The sequence below is a fragment of the Anolis carolinensis genome, chromosome 3 (assembly GCF_035594765.1).
Source record: "Anolis carolinensis isolate JA03-04 chromosome 3, rAnoCar3.1.pri, whole genome shotgun sequence".
NCBI classification, from domain to species: domain Eukaryota; kingdom Metazoa; phylum Chordata; class Lepidosauria; order Squamata; family Dactyloidae; genus Anolis; species Anolis carolinensis.
The window spans coordinates 233,988,607-234,011,214 of record NC_085843.1 but is presented as its reverse complement, the minus strand read 5'-3'; the positions used below and the strand labels follow the sequence as shown (position 1 = coordinate 234,011,214).

Genomic DNA, 22,608 nt, shown 5'->3' with positions numbered 1-22,608 from the left:
CTTCTTAAGACTTGTGTGGGTTGCAAAGGAAGTGAGAAGTACTTAATCAAACTCTGAACTCAGCTTCAAACCAGCTGCATGTCTCTTCAAATATCTTAACTTTTTATGTAGCTAAATTTCACATGGTAGTAGTGAAGCATTGCTAATTTATAGGATTCTGTACACTCACATCCCCCACAACTGTACTGAACCACTAATAGTTGCATATGAATTACACAGGTAGTGTGTCCACTTCCAGGTTTTTCTTTCATCTGACAGCGCGAACATGAGCCTCTCTACGACAGGAGCTTGCAAGAAGTGTAATTCGAGGCTAGCCTAGATAAGTTAAAATGGAAATTGGCAGAAGCTGAAGTGTCCTGCGTAATTTATCTGCAAGGGAGGAAATCTAATTTATACAGTGCCTGAACCTATTTTTTGTGAATTGTTCTGTAAGTTCTATGTCCTGTTATTGAAGGAGTCCACAGTTTGTCTTGCTTAGATATTATCATCACCCCATCCCTTTTCTCCCTGTAGAGGAATTGGCAGCACATGTTAAAAAGTTTTTATTTCTACATTTTTTTTAAAAAAAATCCTGCCTTAGAGGGGCAGCGGCAGGACCCTGGCATGTCAGCCAGCCTCCATGAGTTTTGGGGGTGAGGATTGCAGGGCAGATGCTATCATCCCATTGGGAACAACACCACTTTGTCCTAGAGGTTCAGGCAGGGATCATGTTCATAAACACAAACAGATGTGAGCAAGACATCCTTGTTTCACCTCAGCCGCCTGCAGCTGGGGGTTCCTCGGCTTTCTTCCTAAGGCTGTTGCAGTAAGCAGTTCACTTCAGATGATCCTGCAAGAGTGAATTAGGTCACTTCAGGCATTGAACTTTCTGTTATGCTTCTCAGTGAGAGCAACCTGCGGCCTTTAGTCTTGCATCAGTAGGTGTAATCCATTCCTTATTTAACTCAGATCGCCAACAGAGGAGCCTTCTGTTCAGCTACGCAGGGTGGGGTGTCCCAATTCAGGCCAGTACCATAGGGTGGATGGGTAGATGGCAGCAGAAATCGAGTAATCCAGTGCCTAGAAGAGAGCAGATCCTTCAGTATGACTGTTGGAGAGTAGAGTCCCATATAGAAAGGTGTTTATAACCTAAGGCCTAAGATGCAGTACCTTGAAGGCTACACCATTACTTAGAATCCAAAACTACATATTTGCAGCTGCTTAGCTATCTTGCTGCACCAAGGGCCAATCACAGCCACCTTGTTTATTTACCCCATCACAGTATGCACCTGCCAGTTCTTTCTCATTCCCCCAGTTTCTTACCTTTGTGTCTCCACGCCCAGGAAAACTTTCCAATTCCCTAAAGGGCCATAGTTGTATGGATTTCGAAACACCTATAAACCAAGAGAAAAACGATCCTATTCCAGCAGTATTTTTCTGTACTGTGTAGCTCCCTTACTGGAAGAGCCCAAAATGCAAAGCAACCAATAGAACTATTCCGCTGATCCAATAAATGCAAACTTCTAAAATCTCTTTTGAGGTGTTACAGCCAATCTCAGTATTTATAAAATAAAAACAATTGCAGTGAGCAGAAGACATCAAAAATACAAACCTGAGAAACATGGCAGAGTCAAACCTGGAAGAGTTATTTTTTGCGATTATAGCTCCGACTCACCAGCCAGTATAATTTCAGGTCATATTGGCTGGGGCATTCTGAGATGTAGTCCCAAGTAATTTGCATGTGTTTGATAGTATCAGCTTCTTTAGATTTGACTCTTCTGAATTCCAAAGTATTTTTCCCAAGATCTACCAGAGGATTGGGAGCCTAATCTGTTCCAAATCTCATGTATTCCACACAATGAAATAAAGGAAACTTCATGGGACCACTTCAGTCAGTTCATCATCTGATTTCTCACCTTGCCCTTCAATCTCAGCCTTCTTTTTTCTTTGCGATTGATATGTCTTTCAATGCTGGTCTCGCCACGCGTGATGAGGACAGAATGCCAGATCATGAGGGCACCTAAAGCCAAGGCTACTGAACTGGAAATTGAAGGAGGACAGTTGTAAAATGCCAAAGAGCTGAGAAAGCCTAAGAAAATTATCAAATGCTCAGAAAATGTCAGTTGGGGAAAACTCTGGGCTGTTGACTTGCAAAGCATAGAGAATAAGACAGATGGAAAGCATTGAGTAAGAAGGTGGACTATCAGCCTTCGGAAAGCAGTCTGGCCAGTCTTCCTTCTTTCTCCCCATAAGCAGTATCAACCAAACAGATTAGTTACCTGCAAAGGACCCAGGCATACACTATACTCTTGTGGAAAGCTCGCTGGCGGAAGGAGAAGGTAGGTGGCGGTGTCTGAGAGTAAGTCTGCAAGGAAAAGCAAATGTTGCAGTGATCAGAGGTTAAAAAAAGACAGCAGTGGCAGTTATGATGACGACGCAGAAGGCTTTGAAGGGCAGATGGATGGATGGAGAGCACAGCAGACAAGACTACACCTGCTAAGTAACAAGGACCTCAATGATCATGAATCGGTGATGGACAGAGCATGGGTACTGGGGACCAGTACTTGTGTCCCTTATCTGTTCCTGGCATTCCAAAATTCGGCAAATATTCCCTTATGGATGCCAGCTGAAATGGGGCTCTGGCATTCCCTTGTGGAGAAGAGGGAAGGAGTATTCCTGCCCAGGAAAGGGAATCTGAGCCGTTGCAACTTCTGTAGATTCTTTTCTGGGACAAAGTGCCAAAGCTCCCATACCATGCTCTGTCCTCTCCCTGGCTTGAGCAGCAGAGGAGCAGGTACCCCACCTGATTGGCAGCCACGTGCAGTCTCTCCTTGTCAAGCAGTTTCATTTTCTATCGGATGGAAAAGAGGCCGCCAGTTATACACACTCAATTCTTCTTGGCCTACATACCTCTCTCTGACCCAGGTCAGCACCTTGTGTGGTGTCAAGACCAGAAAGGGAGAGCCATGTTCCTCACACAGAGAAAGACAGACCAGCCCCATGCGCCTCAATGGCCATAGCTCGGCAGGGAACCTCACCTCAATGGCCGCATAGGCCTCCCAGAACAGGTCCCAACCGCTGACACTGCTGTAGATGCAGCCCATGGTCATGAACAGCATGAAGGAGAAGAAGTAGCGATGGTTGAAGTGCCCCACGCAGTTGTTCAGCCATGCTGTCTCATGGAGTTAAAGGTCAGTAATTCTGGGCAGAAAGCCAACCTTCCTTGCTTTGCAACAGAAGAACACCAGTTCTGGAGTTCCCACATTAAATTCCACTGATGGAAACAACTGACTCAGTCTAACATCCACCTATGTCATCCTGACAGACTACCAACATGCAATACTCCTAATCCTGAGGATCTGCTTCCCCCAAATTAGATCTATGTTGTTGTGCACACTTTAAACCAAAGGAAACCAAAGGAAAGGGAATGCTGATTACAGAACTATTTCCCTTTCAGCCTGAAGCAGGAATGCTTTTATTTATCCTCATAATATTGACAGAAATGTTATTTGAAGGAGATAAACAAAAATCTATTTCTGACATAGCAGGCTACTTCTTTTAGCCTGTTAGCGTCTAGTGTTCCCATACTTTCCCTAAGGACACATATGACTCCTGAGAAAAGCAGCCCTGCAGCGAAGACAACTGAACAAATCCTAGTGGCCTGTGGAAGGATACGGCAGTGATGGTCCATCTTCAATATACACCTGTAGGAGGGAAGTAGCATCAACTTTAAGCTTTATTGCATGCAGAAATACAAGGTGATGTAAGCAGAGCAGCAAGAGAGTGGGGGCAGACATGGTGCATAAGGCAAGCAGCACAATGTAAAAGAAATAGCCCTCTACACCTTAGTGTACATGTAAACAAGGGACCTGCTGGAGGCTCTTTGAAGGACAGCTAGGTATTATACAAGCTCATATTGCCTCTTACATATGGATTATCGTTTTTCTATGCCCTCAAGTCATTTTGGCTCATGGCTATGACATGGCAAACTTGTCACAATTGTTCAGAGGTCGGGCTGCCTTTGCCTTCTTCTATGAGTGTGGCTTCCTCAAGGTCACCCAGTTAAACCCTTGTGCCGGCTGAACTGCTGACATGAAGGTTTGGTTGGTGACCTGAAGGTTGCCTGTTCCAATCTGTGAGACGGAGTGAGCTCCCATCTGTCAGCTCTACCTTGTGAGGACATAAGAGAAGCCTCCCAGTGAACACATCTTGGCGTCCCCTGGGCAACGTCTCTGTAGACGGCCAATTCTCTCACACCAGAAGCAAATATGTTCTCAAGTCGCTTCTAACATGATAAAAAAGTGGGTTTCGATTCCCTAGTGGAATTTGAACCCTGATTTCTAGAGTTGTAGTCCAATACTCAATACACAGGACAGACTTCCACACAAAACCGTAGGTAAAACCAGCATGTAATAACAATAACAACAACAACAACAACTTATTTATACAGGGTGTTTGAAAAAGAACTCCCTAGTTTTATGCATAAAATCAGTAAAACCAGGGAGTTCTTTTTCAAACACCCTGTATTCAGCCCTATCTCCCCAGATGGACTCAGGGCAGATTCCAAACACAGAAGGCAAACATTCAATGCCCAAACACAACAACAATACACCCATAAATGGACAACTCAACATATAAAAACAAATTATGACTTAACAACTAAAATTAAATTTAAAACGTAACCTGTTATATCGGATAAAAAGTAAAACATCAAAACATCGAACAGAGGCCTTCCCAGTTCCTTGGGGACAAATAGATTGATCATTGCTCAAGATGTCTATTGAGCTGGTGGGGCGAACAGGGATATACCATAGACATTTGCATATGGTTTATTTATATTTATTTATTTATTTATTTATTTATTTATATTTGTATATGGTATATTTATATTTGTATATTTATACTGATATTTATGTAATACAGCTGTTAGTTGAATTCTGCCAATTTAAAATGTTACGTAGTTTATTTAAAAAAACACTGTGGAAAACTAGCAGGTAAGATAAAATGGAAAGGAAAAAGCAAAGACCTTTGAAGGGAGCAGAGTACACAAAAGCAATCTTCCCAAGCTTCCGTGAGCTCTACAACCCTTTGTCTTAATTCCAAGAGCAGCAGAAATGATGAAAAATATGCACATGCAAACTAAACATACTTTTGTTTAGGGCACAAAATCTGGATATTTTTTCCTCCTATGCAACTGCCTATGCCTATTTTCCATTTCATTGCAGAACTTGCTCTGGGGAAAAAGCTATGCTGATATCTCTTTCTCTGAAAAGAACAAAATGGGGATTAGACCCTAGGACCCAAACGTAACAGGCACACAATATCATGCAAACAATTTAATTTAATGTGGCTAAAGAGACCCCAGTGAGCCCGTACTTAAAACAATAACATCTAAATTTGACATCACAAACTCTCAAGCCATACTCCAAATTTTGAAGATCTTAAAAGTACACTTTACCTGAAGTAACTAAAATATTCAGATATGAAGCATACAGAAAGGGATTATGAAAATCAAAAGACACACTAATATTGGCTGCATCCACTGCTACAGTTCTTGCCATCCTCTCAGCCTCTTCTAAATAGATTCAATTCTCTGGTTTAAAAAGTTTCCCATCCTGAATTAGCAAATGATTGGGAATCACTGCTAGACACAGGATTCTGTTATCTGGCACTATAAGGCATTCTACACATGGAACTGTGGGAGATAAACATAATTACCATCTGTTACTAGATAGTCCCAGAATTTGATGGGGAAACAAGAACGGAGATCTGTCCATTGCACTCTGTGAGGGAGGAAGAAGGATAACTCAGCTCATGCATTGCGTGCAGAGCGGCCCAGAGGCAAACTAAGCTCTCCTGTTAAAAGGATCAAGAGCAGAGCTAGAAAAATCTTGGCCCAAGATTGAAAAGTGCAGTTGCCTGATGGGATAGGAAGTACTGAGTCAAATGAATTAAGTGACTTCTTTTCCATAAATCACACAGACAACGTGACTGAAAGATAGCATAAGACAACTAAATACAGTAGAGTCTCACTTATCCAACACTTGCTTATCCAACATTCTGGATTATCCAATGCATTTTTGTAGTCAATGTTTTCAATATATAATGATATTTTGGTGCGAAATTCGTAAATACAGTAATTACTATGTAGCATTACTGCGTATTGAACTACTTTTTCTGCCAGATTTGTTGTATAACATGATGTTTTGGTGCTCAATTTGTAAAATCATAACCTAATTTGATGTTTAATAGGCTTCTCCTTAACCTCTCCTTATTATCCAACATATTCGCTTATCCAACGTTCTGCTGGCCCGTTTATGTTGGATAAGTGAGACTCTACTGTATGTTCATATCCATAGTTGAAGTCTGCTTTGTGCAATAGGAATTTAAGCATTAGTTATGCTTTAGAAGGAGTTCAAATTTTCACATATTCCTTTGAGTTAAATATTTTTTAAAGAAATTACAAGGAAACACAAAAGGCCCTTAAATCTCAAATTGACACAAGAAAAATGCCCACCTGTTGCAGATGCTGCAGTGGTGAGTCCGGGCAGGCTTTGGGGAAATGCATTTCCTGCAGATGGATACAGCAACAACATCGCTCTTTGACTGCTGTGAAAAGGGAATAGCAGTAGCTGTTTAGCATTCTGTTCTAAATATGTCTCCTCCTCACATACACCTGGAACAGGCTGCATTGACAATACATCACTTCTGACCCATGAACATTTCCATAGGTATTTTCAGTAAGAGAATAGAATGGACAAAGTCATGTCATGTCTCTCAAAAGCAGCTCCAAATCCTTTGATTTGCTTTGAATGAAGGTGTTGTTTGTTTTTTTAAAGTATTGGAAATAACTGCACCCAGTCTCTGGTCACATATCCCTTTGGAAATAAATGGCAATTATAACCTTATTGAAAAGGAAAAATGCTGTCATATCCGTTTGGCAAATGTGAATCTCCATGAACATGAACCACATTTTGAAAACCACTAGTCAACAAAAGCATGACTTTGTCAACCCTTTGAACAAGTGATATTCATAAGCATTCATGTAAAGGCACACAAGTAACTCAGCGGTTAAACTGAAGAACCATGTCTTTGAACTGCCAAGGAGAAAGACATGCCATTACAAAAATATATTTGGTTAGCAGAGGATGGTTGTTTGAGGTTGAAATTGCAGTTGTAATTGTAATTGTCTAAAAGATATACATTCTCTTGAAACCTCTTAGTTTAAAATATGCACTCAGAGATTAAAAAAACCCAAAGTCTTCTTTGAAAAATAACATGTCTTGTTTACTCACAAACATCTTGTATTAAATTACCATACAGGCACATTTCTTATTTAAGTTGTTATAGAATCATAGAGTTGGAAGAGACCTTATGGGCCATCCAGTCCAACCCCCTGCCGAGAAGCAGGAAATAGCATTCAAAGTACTCCTGACAGGATGTAGTTCTCTCTGTGTGTTGAGTACACAGGGTATCATTCTTAATCAATAGTCCATAGTCTTTAGGTATAATTGTACTCACTGAAGTCCCTAAGTCAGGCTTCTCTACTGAAGTCCAAACAGTAACATCCATCCACCTCTACTGAGGTGTGATGCAAACAGGCATTCAACTCCACTGAGCTGTAAAGCAGATGGACTGCAAAATGGAGTCCTGAGTCTGAACATGCTCAGTACAATCACGTGTTTATAACCTCTCCCACACCAAAGAGGTACAGTTAAACTGGCAAATCAACATACACATAGACTACAGGTTAGCAAATATATACATTAACAAATAAATAGTGAAAGGCTTGGGAAGTTGCTATTTCCAACATAAAGCAAAGTGGAAATGCAAAGTTTCTGCCCTACCTGTGGGGGACAACCAGGCTGTGTAGTAATGGCCATGTAGTAGTGGAAGACAATCATGACAAGGTTCCAGTGGCCATAGATAAAATGCCAAAAGACCCAGAGAAGGGGATACGTTTGCAGGACGAGTGGCAGGAGGCAGACGTACACTATGACCACCACGGAGCTAGTCAGTGTGATCACGAGAGCCACAAACACCTGTCAGAAGGATGAGAAGCAGCTCTCAGTCACAAGCACTTTTCAAAAAACAGAAAACCCCTCAGATGTTTGGTAGAATACTTGTGCGATAGATGGATTCCCCCCCCCCCCCCCCAAATGCTGCTTGGTTCTCTTGGAAACAAATGTCATGGATTCCTATCTGGCTTGAAGCCGGGGGCCACCTCTAGCACTGGGCTGACTCTAGTAGTAGGACAAAGAGAAGCAGTCACTTCATGAAGTCATGTGCTAGATGGCAAGGAATGGTGGTAAGGCGCATGGTATATGCCTCCTAAGCCAGTATTATTTAAAATGGTAGTTCATGTATTGCCAGTATATGAGCTACTGGCTGCTGGTCCCTGATGAGTTTCCAGAAAAAAAAAATTATGCCCAATTCTCACAAATTGTACCTAATCATCTTCAACGTATTAGAGGCAGAAATTGCAAGTCCTCCACAACAGACAGCTTGAGATACACTGTCCTTAGGAGTGGTAGTAGATGCTGTCCTTTCCACAATGGTGAAGTAAGAATCAGCTCATTTTCTGTACAAGGAATTGTCCTTGAGCTTTCCTAGATACTCACCACGCCAAACCACCGGGTGACATGATCCACCAGCCAATAGATAGGTTCAAAGAGGGCATCAAGAGCAGTGTCACCATCAGCAAAGGAATTGTAGACCAAGGAGCGCATGCAGAGACGGCCATACAGCCACAGCTGTTGAACGTGCCGGGTCAGCCAAAACCGGCGCCGCTGACCTATCCGCAGGCACTTCAGGAAAAAGCGCATGACAGCAGAGTACATGCGCTGGCGGCTCCTCATCCCTGCCACTCAAAGCCTGGGAAGAAAGGAAGTAATATTAGCATGTCCAGTGACAGGGAGGATAGACAAATCAATGAGGAACCTATTATTCCATCTCCATGAGATTTAGGGATGTAGTAATCTTGTGACTTTACTCATAATCCTTTTTTTCACTCTAGAAAGAAAAGGAAGACTTCTTGCAAAATGAGATTAAAGGGAAGAACACTTGCCAGACCACCATTAACACTCTCAAATACCTTCAAGGGCTGTATTCAGATTTCCTTACCTGGGTGTCACTGCAGCCACAGTGGCGCAATGGGTTAAACCCTTGTGCCGGCTGGACTGCTGACCTAAAGGTTGGGTTGCTGGCCTGAAGGTTGCCGGTTTGAATCCGCGAGACAGGGTGAGCTCCCATCTGTCAGCTCTAGCTTGCAGGGACACGAGAGAAGCCTCCCAGCAGGATGGCAACACATCCAGGCATCCCCTGGGCAACGTCTCTGTAGACGGCCAATTCTCTCACACCAGAAGCGACTTGCAATATGTTCTCAAGTCACTTCTGATACGATAAAAAACTGCACTCATTGCATGACTTACAGAAAACCAGCAAGATTGTGAGTGGTAGAGAGTCCCTGCCTTTCCCAATATCTGTTAGGAAATGTCCCGTCCAGAACTGTGGAGGGCATTGGAAATACTCAGGATTAAGAATGAACTCTCCAAAAGGGAAAATAACCCCTGATGTTACCTTCTATGTTCTCTATAAACTCCACTATCATCCAGTCTGAATAACCGTATCAACTAGGAATGGTGGGAGTTCTAGTCCAACATCTGCATACTAGTGTGGGGAAGGCAGCTTTTAAGAAATAAGTACCTCTAAAATGTACATGACTATCATATAGGGACAGGGCTGAATCTTTGCTTGCATCCTTTCTTTCATCTCCTCAGAATATTTGCTGGTTGAGAATGACTTAGATGAGGAAAACAAACATTAAATCCTCTAAAGCCTAATTCTTATGAAAGAAGAGAGATGGGCTGCACAATGGCACTCACCTGCTTGCAGGAGTCCAGGATCAGCGGCAACTAATCTAAGAGCAAGGAGGAACCTGAGCTTGATCAGCACCAGAGAAAACTGATCTTGGTCAATTAATATTAAGTAAGAGTATGACCCCAGGAGCCCCTCGAGGCTGGTAACCCAAAGAAAGGAAAAGCCCAGAACAGGGATCATGAAGCAGGAACAAGAACAAGGAGTCCCAAGAAGGAACACCACACTATATTCCCAGGGATCAAAATATTTTTAAAACTATGCAGCTTTAACAGATTTCTCTGCAGCAGCCATAACTTCCATTCTCCACTCAATGTTACTGTACCAGCAGACGTTATCCAACCAACACTCACAGCCACCCTGCATCCTATCAAGTTCTGCTCCGTTCAAAAAGATGTTTGATGTCTCTCAAACATGTTTATATATTCAAGGGTCAACCTAGTTATAGGTCTTTTTAGGCCCCTTATTCACTGCCATATAATCCAGATTATCAAATTAGAAAATCCAGATTATCTGCTTTGAACAGGATTATATAGCAGTGTAAGGGCCCCCAGTGGAACAGCATGTTACAGCTCTGAGCTGCTGAACTTGTGGACCAAAAGGTCGCACGTTCGAATCCTGGGAGCGGAGTGAGCACCTGCTGTTAGCCCCAGCTTCTGCCAACCTAGCAGTTTGAAAACATGCAAATGTGAGTAGATCAATAGGTACTGCTCCAGCAGGAAGGTAACAGTCATCCCGGCCACATGACCTTGGAAGTGTTTACCGACAACGCTGGCTCTTCAGCTTAGAAATTGAGATGAGCACCAACCCCCAGAGTCGGACACGACTGGACTTAATGTCAGGGGAAAACCTTTACCTTTACTATATGGCAGTGTAGACTCATATAATCCTGTTCAAACCAGATCCTCTGGATTATAGGCTTTGATAATCTGAATTATATGGCAGTGTAGAAGGGGCCTTAGTTCCCTAATTGCAGAAGCTCCAGTTTCTGGGCTTGCTAGTTGGGCACAGATTCCCTGCTTTGGTCAAGCAGCCAGATGCATAAACCTAGAAAATATCTGAGAAGACAGGCAAATTCTCTAATAATGATCTATAATATATTTAACAATCTGGGCCATGTAATTAGTTTTCTTTTGATGGAAAACGTAGAGGCAAAATTAAGGATCTCAAGTTAATTACTAGGGGCTGAAATAAGACTAAAGCCTAATTATCTAAAGGTCCCAGATTGTGTCTGATCCTGGAAACTAAGCAGAGTCAGCTCTGGTTAATGCTTTGATGGCAGCCCACCAATTAATACCAGGTGCTGCAGATCATATTTCAGGCAGAGAAAGGAACAGGCAAAAGCACTTCTGAGCACTCCTTGCCTAGAAAAACCCTATGAAATTCATGGGGTCACCATAAGCTGACAAGTAATTTGAAAACACACACTCACATGTATAAAACGGCTTAAGTTCAGGTTATTTAAAAGGCAGTATCACTCTTTCTAAACCTATTAGAACACTACAATCACATGAAGAGGGCCTCCTCTCTGTCCCACCACTTTCCCTAGCTTGTTTGGTGGGAAGAAGGGAGGACCTTTTCAGTGGCTGCTCCCAGACTCTGGAATTCTCTATTTAGGGCCCATTCCTGGGTCCCCCTGGGGGAGAAGAGCGGTATATAAATTAAATATAAAATAAATAAATAAATTCCTGCTTGCTTTTCGCAGACAGGTTAAAACACACATGCCATTGGGCATATATGGACTCTTGGAGATGATGTCATTGGGATTTTGGAGTCATGTGTGGAGTTTCAATGCATTTTAATATTTTAATGTTTAATTGATTTAATGACACAAGTTTAATTGTGTATGTATATCTGTGTGCGTGTGTGTATATACATATATACACACATACATACACAGAGGTATATATAGAGATCTATGTATATATGTGTGCATTATTTTTATCCCAACTTTCTCCAAACATAGGGATTCAAGGCAGCTAACAGCAAACATGACACAGTACAATTAAAACAGGAAAATTAATTGATTAAAATAGGAATATAAAAACTATAAAGACAACCAAATCCTTATGTCATAGAACATAAAAAATTAAATTACTTTTAAAACTGCATAGCTTCCCAAAAATCCCATTCAGCAGCTTGCGGGCCCTCCCACATAGCCATATAACCCAGAATAACAAGGCAGATAATCCATAATATCTGCTTTGAACTGGATTATCTGAGTCCACCCCACCATATAATCCAGATCAATGTGGATTTTATACAGCTGTGTGGAAGGGGGCCAACCTCTCATCAATTCCACAAGTGTCCAATGGAAGAGGAAAGTTTTTACCTTCTCGAGAAAAGCAAGCAAGGACAGGGCTACTTGGGTCTGTCTAGGGAGAAATCTCAAGAGTCTGGAAGTAGTGCATTTACATTGTTTTAACTGGCATTATTTTGTATTTATTGTTCACTGCCTTGAGTATACATATTGTGGGATTTCCTGCCTTGATATTCTGGGTTATATGGCTGTGTGGAAGGGCCCTGAGTAAACAAAGACTGGACAATAAAGACCTGGCTTCAACTTGCAGAAAAAGACTGAGAAGAAGGTCCAGATGATATTCGTGTGGTGAAGGTCTTTAAGTGGTGGGTGGATGGTCATCTGTCGGGAATGCCTTGATTGAGTGTTTCTTCATGGCAAAATGGGGGTTAGAGACTCAATGGCCCTTTGTTGTCTCTTGCAACCCTTTAAATTATGTTGTCGAAGGCTTTCATGGCTGGAATCAGTGGGTTGCTCTGAGTTTTCCGGGCTGTGTGACCATGTTCCAGAAGCATTCTCTCCTGACGTTTCACCCACATCTATGGCAGGCATCCTTATGAGGTCTGTTGGAAACTAGGCAAGTGGGTTTTATATATCTGTGGAAGGTCCAGGGTGGGAGAAAGAACTCTTGTCTTGTTAGCTGGCCCTGATTGTTTATTGTCTGGAATTCCCCTGTTTTAAGAGTGTTGTTCTTTATTTACTGTCCTGATTTTAGAGTTTTTTTAATACTGGTAGTCAGATTTTGTTCATCTTCTTTACTGTTGAAATTGTCCACATGCTTCTCTGTGTAGTCTGACACGGTGGTTGTTAGAGTGGTCCAGCATTTCTGTGTTCTCAAATAATATGCTGTGTCCAGGTTGGTTCATCAAATGCTCTGCTACTGCTGACTTCTCAGAGCCAGCTAACACCTCCCAGCAAAGGATCCCCCAAGCAGGAATCAGCCAGGCTTTGAAACTGCAAGGCTTTTCAATGATAATTGAGGCAATTATTTGCAACATTCACACTTGCTTCCAACAGACAAGAGTTCTTTCTCCCACCCTGGACTTTCCACAGATAGATAAACCCCCCTTGCCTAGTTTCTAACAGACCTCACAACCTCTGAGGATACCTGCCATAGATGTGGGTGAAACATCAGGAGAGAATGCTTCTGGAACATGGTCATACAGCCCAGAAAACTCACAACAACCCTATAGATCAGTGGTTCCCAAACATTTTTTTGACTAGGGACCACTTTGACCAGGGATCACATTAGCACCAAAAGGGTTACAAATCAGTTTTTGGTCAACTTTAGATTCAGTTTGGTTGTTTGGGGTGCTGATTCAGAAAATGGCATTGGATAGACCACATCAGCTCTAGTTTCTGATACAGAACATACGTCATCCAGTAGTCACAATCTGCTTGCCCACAGAAAACCATATTTAATAATCTAGAGCTGGTTTTCCCCGCATGTATCACGGCCTTTATTTTAGGTCTCGTGGCCCACAGGTTGGGAACCACTGCTATAGATTCTACTCTATTACTGCAAGACCTTTCCCCGCACAGTAAGGCTGTCTCTGGTGGTATCACAGCACACTGTCTATGTGAGGAACATTAATATCCACTCAGACAGACAGAGAAGCATTGTCTTCCCAGTTGCTCCCAGAGGTCAGCCCCTCCCTTTCGGCCAGCTGGGCAGAGCTGGCAGGGTTCCTGGGCACAGATTACCAGTGACTTTTGAAGCCCCTTTGCCAGATGGCAGCATCAGCGACACAAGGGGAGATTATCACCAGAGATGCTCCCCGGGGAGCAGAGGATGCGTGGGAGGCTTAATGGGTTCCCTGCAAGCAGAGGAGGAATGCCCTCAAGCCCATCAGAGCCTCTAACCTTCTGTAGGGGAAAGAGGACAAAGCAAGTCATCACCCCCTTGGTCACAGCATCCCGGCCCTTGGAGCAGTCTGCACTGCAGAATTAACGCAGTTTGACACCACTTTAACTGCCCTGGCTCAATGCTATTGGCATCCTGAGGTTTGAAGTTAGGTGAAGCACCAGCGCTCTTTGGCAGTGAGCTAGCATTGAGCCAGGGCAGTTAATTGATTCTATAGAGTAGATCAGGCATGGGCAAACGGGCCCTCCAGGTGTTTTGGACTACAACTCCCACAATTCCCAAAAGCCGGTAGGCTGTTAGGAATTATGGGAGTTGTAGTCCAAAACACCTGGAGGGCCCGTTTGCCCATGCACAAACTGGAGGACGAAAATACTGCACATCCATTCATAAAATCTCAGGAGCTGGAGGCTGATATGGGGAAAGCCAAGTCATTATGAAGGGAGAGAAATCACAGCCTCCTCCTCTTTGTGATTAAAAGGGTGGGGAGGGTGCAAAGGAAGACAAGCCCCGAAATAACAATGGAGAGGAACAAAGGAGACCCTCTCCTGAATGGTTCAAAGCATGCAATGCAATGAGGCCAAGGCTCGGGGCTTACCTGTTCCTGCCATTCTCAATCCGGACGCTTCCCGGTTCCTGCCTCACCTGAGCATCTTCTCTTCCACCCTCCCTTTTACAACCTCGTCCGCGCATGCACGCCGCATGTTCCCCAATGGAACTACGATTCCCGTCGTGTCCCGCGCGGCGCCTAATACTCTTCCTCCGACATTTTTTCCTCTCCCGGACGTCTCAAGCTAGCGCCGGGGCAAACCAATCACGTGACCACGAGATTGGCCAATGGGAGGTTCGGAGGCCTGGTTGGAGAGAGTGTGTTTCCCTCATGGCTCCCGCGCGGTGCTGCGTCCCTGGTGGGTGACCCAGAATGGGGAGACGGAGGAGGAAGGGATTGGCTGAAACGTAGGAGAGGATCTCAGTTCATGGGGACATAGTGGGAAAGAGGAGGGCCTTCTGGGAATTGTAACTTTTCCATGTTTTGGCGCCAGGACAGGAGGCGCCTGAACAGGCCCGTGCCATTCTAGGCCGCATCAATAGGAGCATAGTGTCTATTATTTATTTATTTATTTACAGCATTTATATTCCGCCCTTCTCACCCCGAAGGGGACTCAGGGCGGATCACATTACACATATAGGCAAACATTCAATGCCTTTTAACATAGAACAAAGACAAACAAACATAGGCTCCGAGCGGCCTCGAACTCATGACCTCCTGGTCAGAGTGATTCGCCGCAGCTGGCCCGCTCTCCCGCCTGCGCCACAGCCCGGGCCTATAGCACAGGCATGAGAAAATTTCGGCCCTCTTGTGGGAGTTGAAGTTCAAAACACCTGGAAGGCCCTAAGTTTGCCCGTACCTGCTGTATCACAATCCAAAATGACTTTTAACAGATTAGAGAGATGGACCAAAACTAACAAAGAATTTCAGTAGGGAGAGCTGTAAGATTTTTACACCTGGGCAATAAAAATGAAGTGACACCTGGTTTGAAACTATGTGAAAGGCATCTAGAAGTCTTAGGGCCCTTCCACACAGCCATATAACCCAGAATATCAAGGCAGAAAATCCCACATTATCTGCTTTGAACAGGGTTATCCCAGTCCACACTGCCATATATTCCAGTTCAAAGCAGAAAATGTGGGATTTTATTCAGCTGCGTGGAAGGGGCCTTAGTAGACCACACACCGAACATGAGTCAGCAGTGTGATGCAGCAGCTAAAACAGCCAATGCGATTCTAGGCTGCATCAGTAGGATAGTGTAGAGATCAAGGGAAGTCATAGCCCCTCCTCTATTCTCTCCTGATCTATTCTCTCTGATTTTAGATGGTTTTTAAACAACTGATTTTAAAGTGGAGATAATTTTTATTTTTGTAGTGTTTATGTATACAGTAGAGTTTCACGTATCCAACATAAACGGGCTGGAAGAATTGGATAAGTGAAAATGTTGGATAATAAGGAGGGATTAAGGAAAAGCCTATTAAATATAAAATTACAATATGATTTCACAAATTAAGCACCAAAACATGTTTTACAACTAATCGACAGAAAAAGCAGTTCAGTACATGGTAACGTTATGTAGTAATTACTGTATTTACAAATTTAGCACCAAAACATTGCAATATATTGAAAACATTGACTATAAAAACATTGGCTATTAAAAATTGACTACAAATAAAGATAGAATTGCATAAAATAAACTTGCAATAACAACATTTTTGGAAGTTAAATCTGTAAAAAGTTCAGTCCTTGCTGCCTAGAAAAATAGCTGTGGATCCGAGCAGGAGGCAGATGGAAGAACATTATAGTCATCCTATAAAAGAGATATTGACAAGCTGGAAGGTGTTCACTGAAGGGCTACCAAAATGAGCAAAGGTTTGGAAACCAAGCCCTATGAGGAGCGACTGAGGGAGCTGAGTGTGTTTAGCTTGGAGAAAAGAAGGCTAAGGGGACATGAGAGACATGTTTCAGTATTTGAAAGGATGTCGCATTCAGGAGGAGGGAAGCTTGTTTTCCGCTGCTCCAGAGACTAGGGCATGGGGCAATGGATTCAAACTACAGAAAAAGAAGATTTCACCTGAACATTAGGAAGAATTTCCTGGTGGTCAGAGTTGTTAGGCAGTGGAATATACTGTGATGGTCTCCTGAGTCCCCCCGGGTGAGAAGGGCGGGGTATAAATTCTGGAAATAAAATAAATAAATTCTCTGGACGTTTTAAAGCAGTGGCTGGATGGCCATCCCTTGGGGGTGCTTTCATTGTGTTTTCTTGCATGGCAGAGGGATGGACTGGATGGCCCTTGAGATCTCTTCCATCTCTCTGATTCTACAATTCATGGGTCCAGTTCCAGGAATTTTGTTGGGACTAGACCGGTGGTTCCCATTCTTTGGTCCTCCAAATGTTGTGGACGTCAGCTCCCAGAATGACTGGCAGTTGGCCTGGCTGGCTGGGGTTTCTGGTAGTTGACATTCCAAATAACGATAGAACAGTGGTTCTCAACCTGTGGCCTCCCAGATGTTTTGGCCTTTGACTCCCAGAAATCCCAACAGTTGGTAAAATGGCTGGGATTTCTGGGAGTTGTAGGCCAAAATACCTGGAGACCCACAGGTTGAGGACCACTGCCATAGAACCAATTGTTTCGGTTGATCTGTGACCCAGCATTTAAGTGGATGGCTGGCCTCATGTGGCCTGTGGAAAAGAGAGTTGTGGTGAGATGTTGGGGCATAGAGTGACTACCTTTGTGGTTATGTTACATCACAGCAGTGGCAGAGAGAGGGCCTTTCACTAGCTGTAAGAACTATGGTAGGCATGATAGAGCTGAGCCTGTCTCTTCCGTGGTGGAGTCTCCTCTTTACGTTTTCAAGCAAAGGCTAGATGGTCATCTGTTGGTAAGGGTTTGATTGTGTGTTCCTTAATAGCAGGGGTTGGATCAGTGTTTCTCAAACTGAGCTCATCTAGGTGTTTTGGACTTCAGCTCCCAGAAATCCCAGCCAGCTTACCAGCTGTTAGGAATTGTGGTAGCTGAAGTCCAAAACATCTGGGCAAGCAGAGTTTGAGAACCACTGGGCTAGATGGCCTTTGTGGTCTCTTCCAATTCTATTATTCTATTCTTTCTCTCAGAGGTCATAGCTGCTGGCAGCTGGAATTATGTTTAATCAGCTGCTTGGGCCAAGTTGTTCTGAGAAGTCATTGCATAGTAAGAGGAGAAATGTTTTTTTTTTGTTGTAGTGCTCTTCATCAGTGAGAACAGCACTGCAAATTGCACGTAGCACACTTTTCCCTGTGACCATCCTGTTAACAGCACAGATATCAATAATAGATATTGGAAAGTACCTCAGATGGGCCACCTTTCTCCTGTGATGTTTGTGGCTGCCTAGTAGAATCTCAGAGCAAATGAACCTTATATGCTACGCAATGAGCAGTGTGCAGACAATGCTTCACAAGGCAGATTTCTTCATGTTCTTCCAGCTTGTGTTTCAATTTGCCACATAACTGTCTGAGTAATGAATGGGCAGTTGTCTGTCTCAGGCAAGGAATGACTAAAGTTTCTAACCTGGGCATCTTTTGACTTTTCTTTTATCTCACAGGAGAACGACTGTGTAGTTTAGAAGAAGGAGTTCCTGGGAGTGGCACCTACACACGTCATGGTTTTATCTTTGCCTCTTTGGCTGGTTGTCTTGTGAGGAAAAGTGAAAATGGCACGGTGAGAATCAAACATTTGTTTGGTAGTAGTCTGATGGTTGGAGCTGAGGGTTGCAGGTTCTGAATAGTTTGATGTGAGTTGGATCAGTTCATCAGTGGGGAGACAGAAAGGAGATGAACCAATTCACAAGGTGGGGAAAAGTACCAAACTGATGAGAAGAATAACTAAGTGATCAACTATAAATCTAGAAGGAACTTTGACATGCTGAAGTAATGCACTAAGTGATTAAAAAGCTATAATCTTTGCTCCCCTTCAGCTCCCTGTTATCTCTGTGATGAGGGATGTGGAGTCTCAGCTTCTGCCTGATGTGGGAGCCACAGTGACATGCAAGGTAATATCACCAGTTCTAACTGGGCAGGAAAGAATTATCCTTCATTCAACTACTGGTGTGTTTTTAAAGGCCAAAGTTACAGCAGGACATATGAATTCCAGCCATTGCATAAGGGTATTGTCTCTATTTGTATTTATAACCAAGGTTCACCCTGTTTAGCTCATGATTTGCCATAAACTATAAAAGGCCTCACAGAATCCTGGAGGATATTAACCCTTTATATCTGCTAGAAGTGAAAGGAAAAGGGCCTAAATAAGGCTCCAGATCTTGTGTGATCTTAGAAGCTTCACAGGGCCAGGCCTTGTTACTACTTGGGTGGAAGACACCAATGCTTAAAAGATGTTGTAGGTTATATTTCAGATGAATGCAGTGGCACCTCATGAGTATTCCTTGCCTGAGAAAATCATACGACATTTATGGGGTACTGTAAGTCCTCATTCAGCTTGAATGTCCATACAGTAATTCACCCTTATCCACAAGGAATACGTTCTAAGTCCTGTGAATGCCTGAAATCATAGCTAGTACTGAACTCTATATCAGTAATATTTGACTGTGGTTAACTGAAACAATGGAAAGTGAACGCACAGATAGGGGAGAGACTGTGTAATATTTTTGGACAAGAATTGATGGTGGATAATTGAAACCATAGAAAGTGAACCCACAGTTAAGAAGAAGTTGCTATACATGGAAGGGAATAAAGACAAACTAGCTCTGAAAATCATTTTGTTACAGAGAAAGAAGGGAAAAGAAGGCTGGTAACGTAATGGAGACGTTAGTGTTGCTGGATCCTCATTATAATTCTGTATCAAATTCACAGCCATAACCTTATACCCTTTTCTTACCCAACTCTGTCCAGGTTTGCAGTATTAACTCTCGTTTTGCAAAGGTGCACATCTTGTATGTTGGTTCTTCACCACTGAAAACCCCATTTCGTGGAACAATCAGGTAAGTTGTGGTTGGTGGCATTTTCTGAGCATTGCAATAGCTGTGGTGTTAACGTTGGTAGATTAAACCAGAAACTTTTTATTAGCATGTGAAGGCTTCTGAAAAAAATTAAAGAGTTAGTGATAAATTGCTCAAAGAATCTGTTTTGTTGGTGTCAAGTTTCTTGATGGGTGCTATCAAGTCATTTCTGACTTAGGGAACCATAATGGACTTTTCTTGGCAGTGTTTGTTTAGAGGTGGGTTGCCTTTGCCATTTTCCAAGACTCAGAATGTTACATGTTCAGTGGATTTCCATTTGTATTCTGGTCTCCTGAAGCATAGTCAGTGTTCAAACTATTCCACTACATTGGCTCTCTAGCTAGCTATTTTTTCCTGGACCAGATCAATTGTGGCACATAAAGTAATTTGTCTTATGGAGAAGAGAGATGGCAGGTTAGGTCTCACCTTCTCTTCTCCCATTACAGGAGGGAGGATATTCGAGCTACAGAGAAAGACAAGGTCAGTGGAATAAACACTTGATCTCTCATGTGATGAGAGAAAAGAAAGCTGATGCACAGATCAGAGCATTTCATCCTGATGCTAATAAATCTCTTTCCTTAATTACTATTTGAGAAGGTTACAATGTTGTTGAGACGAGGATCTTTTTAGCAACCCTGCTATTATTGGTTTGCAGGGAATGAATGGTTTGCAGGGAAATTGTCCTTTTTGAACAAAGTGTGCCCTAGCACAGTAGTGGGAAATATAGCCTTCCAGTTGCAGTGCAACAACTTTTTCTCACTGTTGGTTTTGCTGATCAGGGCTGCTGGGAATTGCAGTTAATATTTGGAGGGTTACAGCATTGTAACCTGGTCCTTGAACAAGATCAGATAGATGTTACTGAGATGCTTTCAAGCTTCCTTTATGTCCAAATGGGCATTGTTTCACTGCACTCATGTCTTATATTATCAGTTTTAGAAAATAACTGCACCCAGTATCTGGGCACATATCCTTTTTGCAAATGTGAATCTCCATGAATATGTGGATACCACCTTTTGAAAACCACTAGTCAAGAAAAGCATGACCTTGTTAGAACTCTTTGAACAAGTGATATTCACAAGCATTCGTGTAATGGCACACAGGTAACTCCGCTGTTAAACTGAAGAACCATGTCTTTAAACTGCCAAGGATAAAGACATGCCACTACAAAAATATATTTGGTTAACAGAGTTTTAAAGCTGTTTCTTTTCAGTTGCAGTCGCCCAAAAGATGTACACTCCCTTTAAAACCTTTTAGCTTAAATTATGTACTCAGGGATAAAAAAAAGTCTTCGTTGAAAAATAACATACCTTGTTTACTTAGAAACATCTTGTATTAATACAGGCACATTTCTTATTAAAGTTCAGTTCAGATAGGATGTAGCTTCTCTGTGTTGAGTACACAGGGTATCATTCTTAATCAGTAGTCCATAGTCTTTAAATATACTTGTACTCACTGAAATCCATAAGCATACTTCTGTATTGAAGTCCAAACAGCAACCTCCCCTGAGGTTTGATGCAAAAGTGAATACAAAAATGGAGTTCTGCGTCTGAGCATGCTCAGTACAATCACATGCAGAATCATAGAATCCTAAGAGTTGGAAGAGACCTCATAGGACATCCAGTCCAACCCCCTGCCAAGAAGCAGGAAATCGCATTCAAAGCACCCCCCAACAGATGGCCAACCTCTGCTTAAAAGCCTCCAAAGAAGGAGCCTCCACCACGTATCTATAACCCCTCCCACACCAGAGGTCAGTTAAACTGAAATCAACATACACATAGAATACAGGTTAGCAAATATATACATTAACAAATAAATAGGGAAAGACTTGGGAGTTTGCCATTTTCACTAATCAGTGTCTTGAAATTGTCCCAGAACTGACTATTCTCTTTTTCTCCCCCACTCCGGCTACTGCTGACTTGATGGCAGGTAGAGGTTTACAAAAGTTTTCGCCCCGGGGATATCGTTTTGGCCAAAGTTGTATCCTTTCTTTGTTATTGCCTTCATATCCTTGCTTGAAATTGTGAATAGGAATGGAGATATTCATGCTGTTTTCCTTAATTCATCCTACTGGGTTAGATCTCTTTAGGTGATGCACAATCCAACTACTTATTAACCACAGCAGAAAATGAACTGGGGGTTGTGGTGGCTCATAGTGAAGCAGGTAAGAACACTCTCGTCCAAAAAGGTTGAAGGCAATTTCAACTGAAAGTTGTTATATGTATGGCATTTCCAAGGGCTCAAGCTTCAAGTATGACCAACCAGGAAGTGCTGTGTACCATCTAACATTGTTTTTGATTGAAGTAGATATTTAGAATATTTAGTAAATTTTCTGTAAGTTGAAATGGAGAGTTGGTGACGGGTGCTCAGTTTTCTGGGAGCAGAGTTGCTGAATGACAGAAAGAAAGGCACTGGTGAAAGAAATTTGCAAGTTATTTACACTGTGTGGAGAGGAATCTGTTTTCCAGGAAAAGTATAGCGTTAATGTTGATTTCTGTTTTCTGTCTCAGGTGTACAGATGGTTCCAATCAGCTGGTGTGAAATGCAGTGCCCCAGTACACATGGCAAGGAGCTGCGCAAGGTAGCACGGGTACAGCCCCAGTTTCTGCAAACATAGTGACGCACATATTAAGTTGCACACCTAGAAGACAAAGATGTAGCTCTATGTCAGGAGCAAGAGAAACTCAAAAGGAGTTTCCTCAGCTGTTGCTGGAAATAAAGATACAAAGTCAGAGCTAGGACTCTAGAAACATCTTTGCTCCCGCCTCTGGACTGAATGAGACTTTGACAACAGGCTATTTCTTCCAGTTTTATACCCTTTGTAAAGCAATAAACTTTTCTCATAATCCTTCTGGATACTACCTTGAGTCATAACCCTGTCATAACAAAGTCATAACAAAGAGGACAATCAAAGGGTTTCCTTTTTTACTTTCTGAGCTGTATATTGTTTCATTTTTCCCAGGACCAACTATCTCATGCTTTTGTGTGTGTCAGGAGTGACCTGAAAAACTGCAAGTTGCTTCTGGTGTGAGAGAATTGGCTGTCTGCAAGGAC

At 42.6% G+C, this 22,608-nt stretch overlaps 2 protein-coding genes across 3 annotated transcripts; one reads left to right on the top strand and one right to left on the bottom strand.

Moving 5' to 3' along the window:
* Nucleotides 1-529: 529 nt before the first annotated feature.
* zdhhc16 (zinc finger DHHC-type palmitoyltransferase 16) lies at nucleotides 530-14,752 on the bottom strand. Of its 2 annotated transcripts, XM_008123063.3 has the most exons (11): nucleotides 14,614-14,752; nucleotides 8,601-8,853; nucleotides 7,827-8,021; nucleotides 6,497-6,588; nucleotides 3,655-3,683; nucleotides 3,018-3,151; nucleotides 2,783-2,830; nucleotides 2,259-2,344; nucleotides 1,896-2,019; nucleotides 1,303-1,373; nucleotides 530-1,059 (listed from the first exon to the last, which is right to left on the bottom strand). In XM_008123063.3, the coding sequence occupies exons 2-11, from the start codon at nucleotides 8,835-8,837 to the stop codon at nucleotides 945-947; spliced, it is 1,131 nt and encodes a 376-aa protein (XP_008121270.1). In that variant the 5' UTR covers nucleotides 8,838-8,853; nucleotides 14,614-14,752; the 3' UTR covers nucleotides 530-944. The 2 variants fall into 2 exon arrangements, with proteins under 2 accessions (XP_008121270.1, XP_008121271.1); XM_008123064.3 differs by lacking the exon at nucleotides 2,783-2,830.
* Nucleotides 14,707-22,402, top strand: exosc1 (exosome component 1). The gene is made up of 8 exons (XM_003229107.4): nucleotides 14,707-14,923; nucleotides 18,148-18,263; nucleotides 18,520-18,594; nucleotides 19,451-19,539; nucleotides 20,004-20,037; nucleotides 21,484-21,534; nucleotides 21,634-21,718; nucleotides 22,065-22,402. Exons 1-8 carry the CDS (start codon nucleotides 14,707-14,709, stop codon nucleotides 22,169-22,171), a joined length of 774 nt encoding a protein of 257 aa, XP_003229155.2. The 3' UTR covers nucleotides 22,172-22,402.
* Nucleotides 22,403-22,608: the final 206 nt, after the last annotated feature.

Bases quoted from the DNA above. Each gene is read 5' to 3' on its own strand.
- zdhhc16 (XM_008123063.3), bottom strand. From the start codon at position 8,837: ATGAGGAGCCGCCAGCGCATGTACTCTGCTGTCATGCGCTTTTTCCTG. The intron at 6,589-7,826 runs GTAGGGCAGAAA...CCCTTTTCACAG, and splicing joins AGCCTGGTTGTCCCCCACAG to CAGTCAAAGAGCGATGTTGT. The intron at 2,345-2,782 runs GTGGGGTACCTG...TTTTCCTTGCAG, and splicing joins TGCACGTGGCTGCCAATCAG to ACTTACTCTCAGACACCGCC.
- exosc1 (XM_003229107.4), top strand. From the start codon at position 14,707: ATGCACGCCGCATGTTCCCCAATGGAACTACGATTCCCGTCGTGTCCC. The intron at 14,924-18,147 runs GTGGGTGACCCA...TTTATCTCACAG, and splicing joins CGCGCGGTGCTGCGTCCCTG to GAGAACGACTGTGTAGTTTA. The intron at 21,535-21,633 runs GTATCCTTTCTT...CTACTGGGTTAG, and splicing joins ATATCGTTTTGGCCAAAGTT to ATCTCTTTAGGTGATGCACA.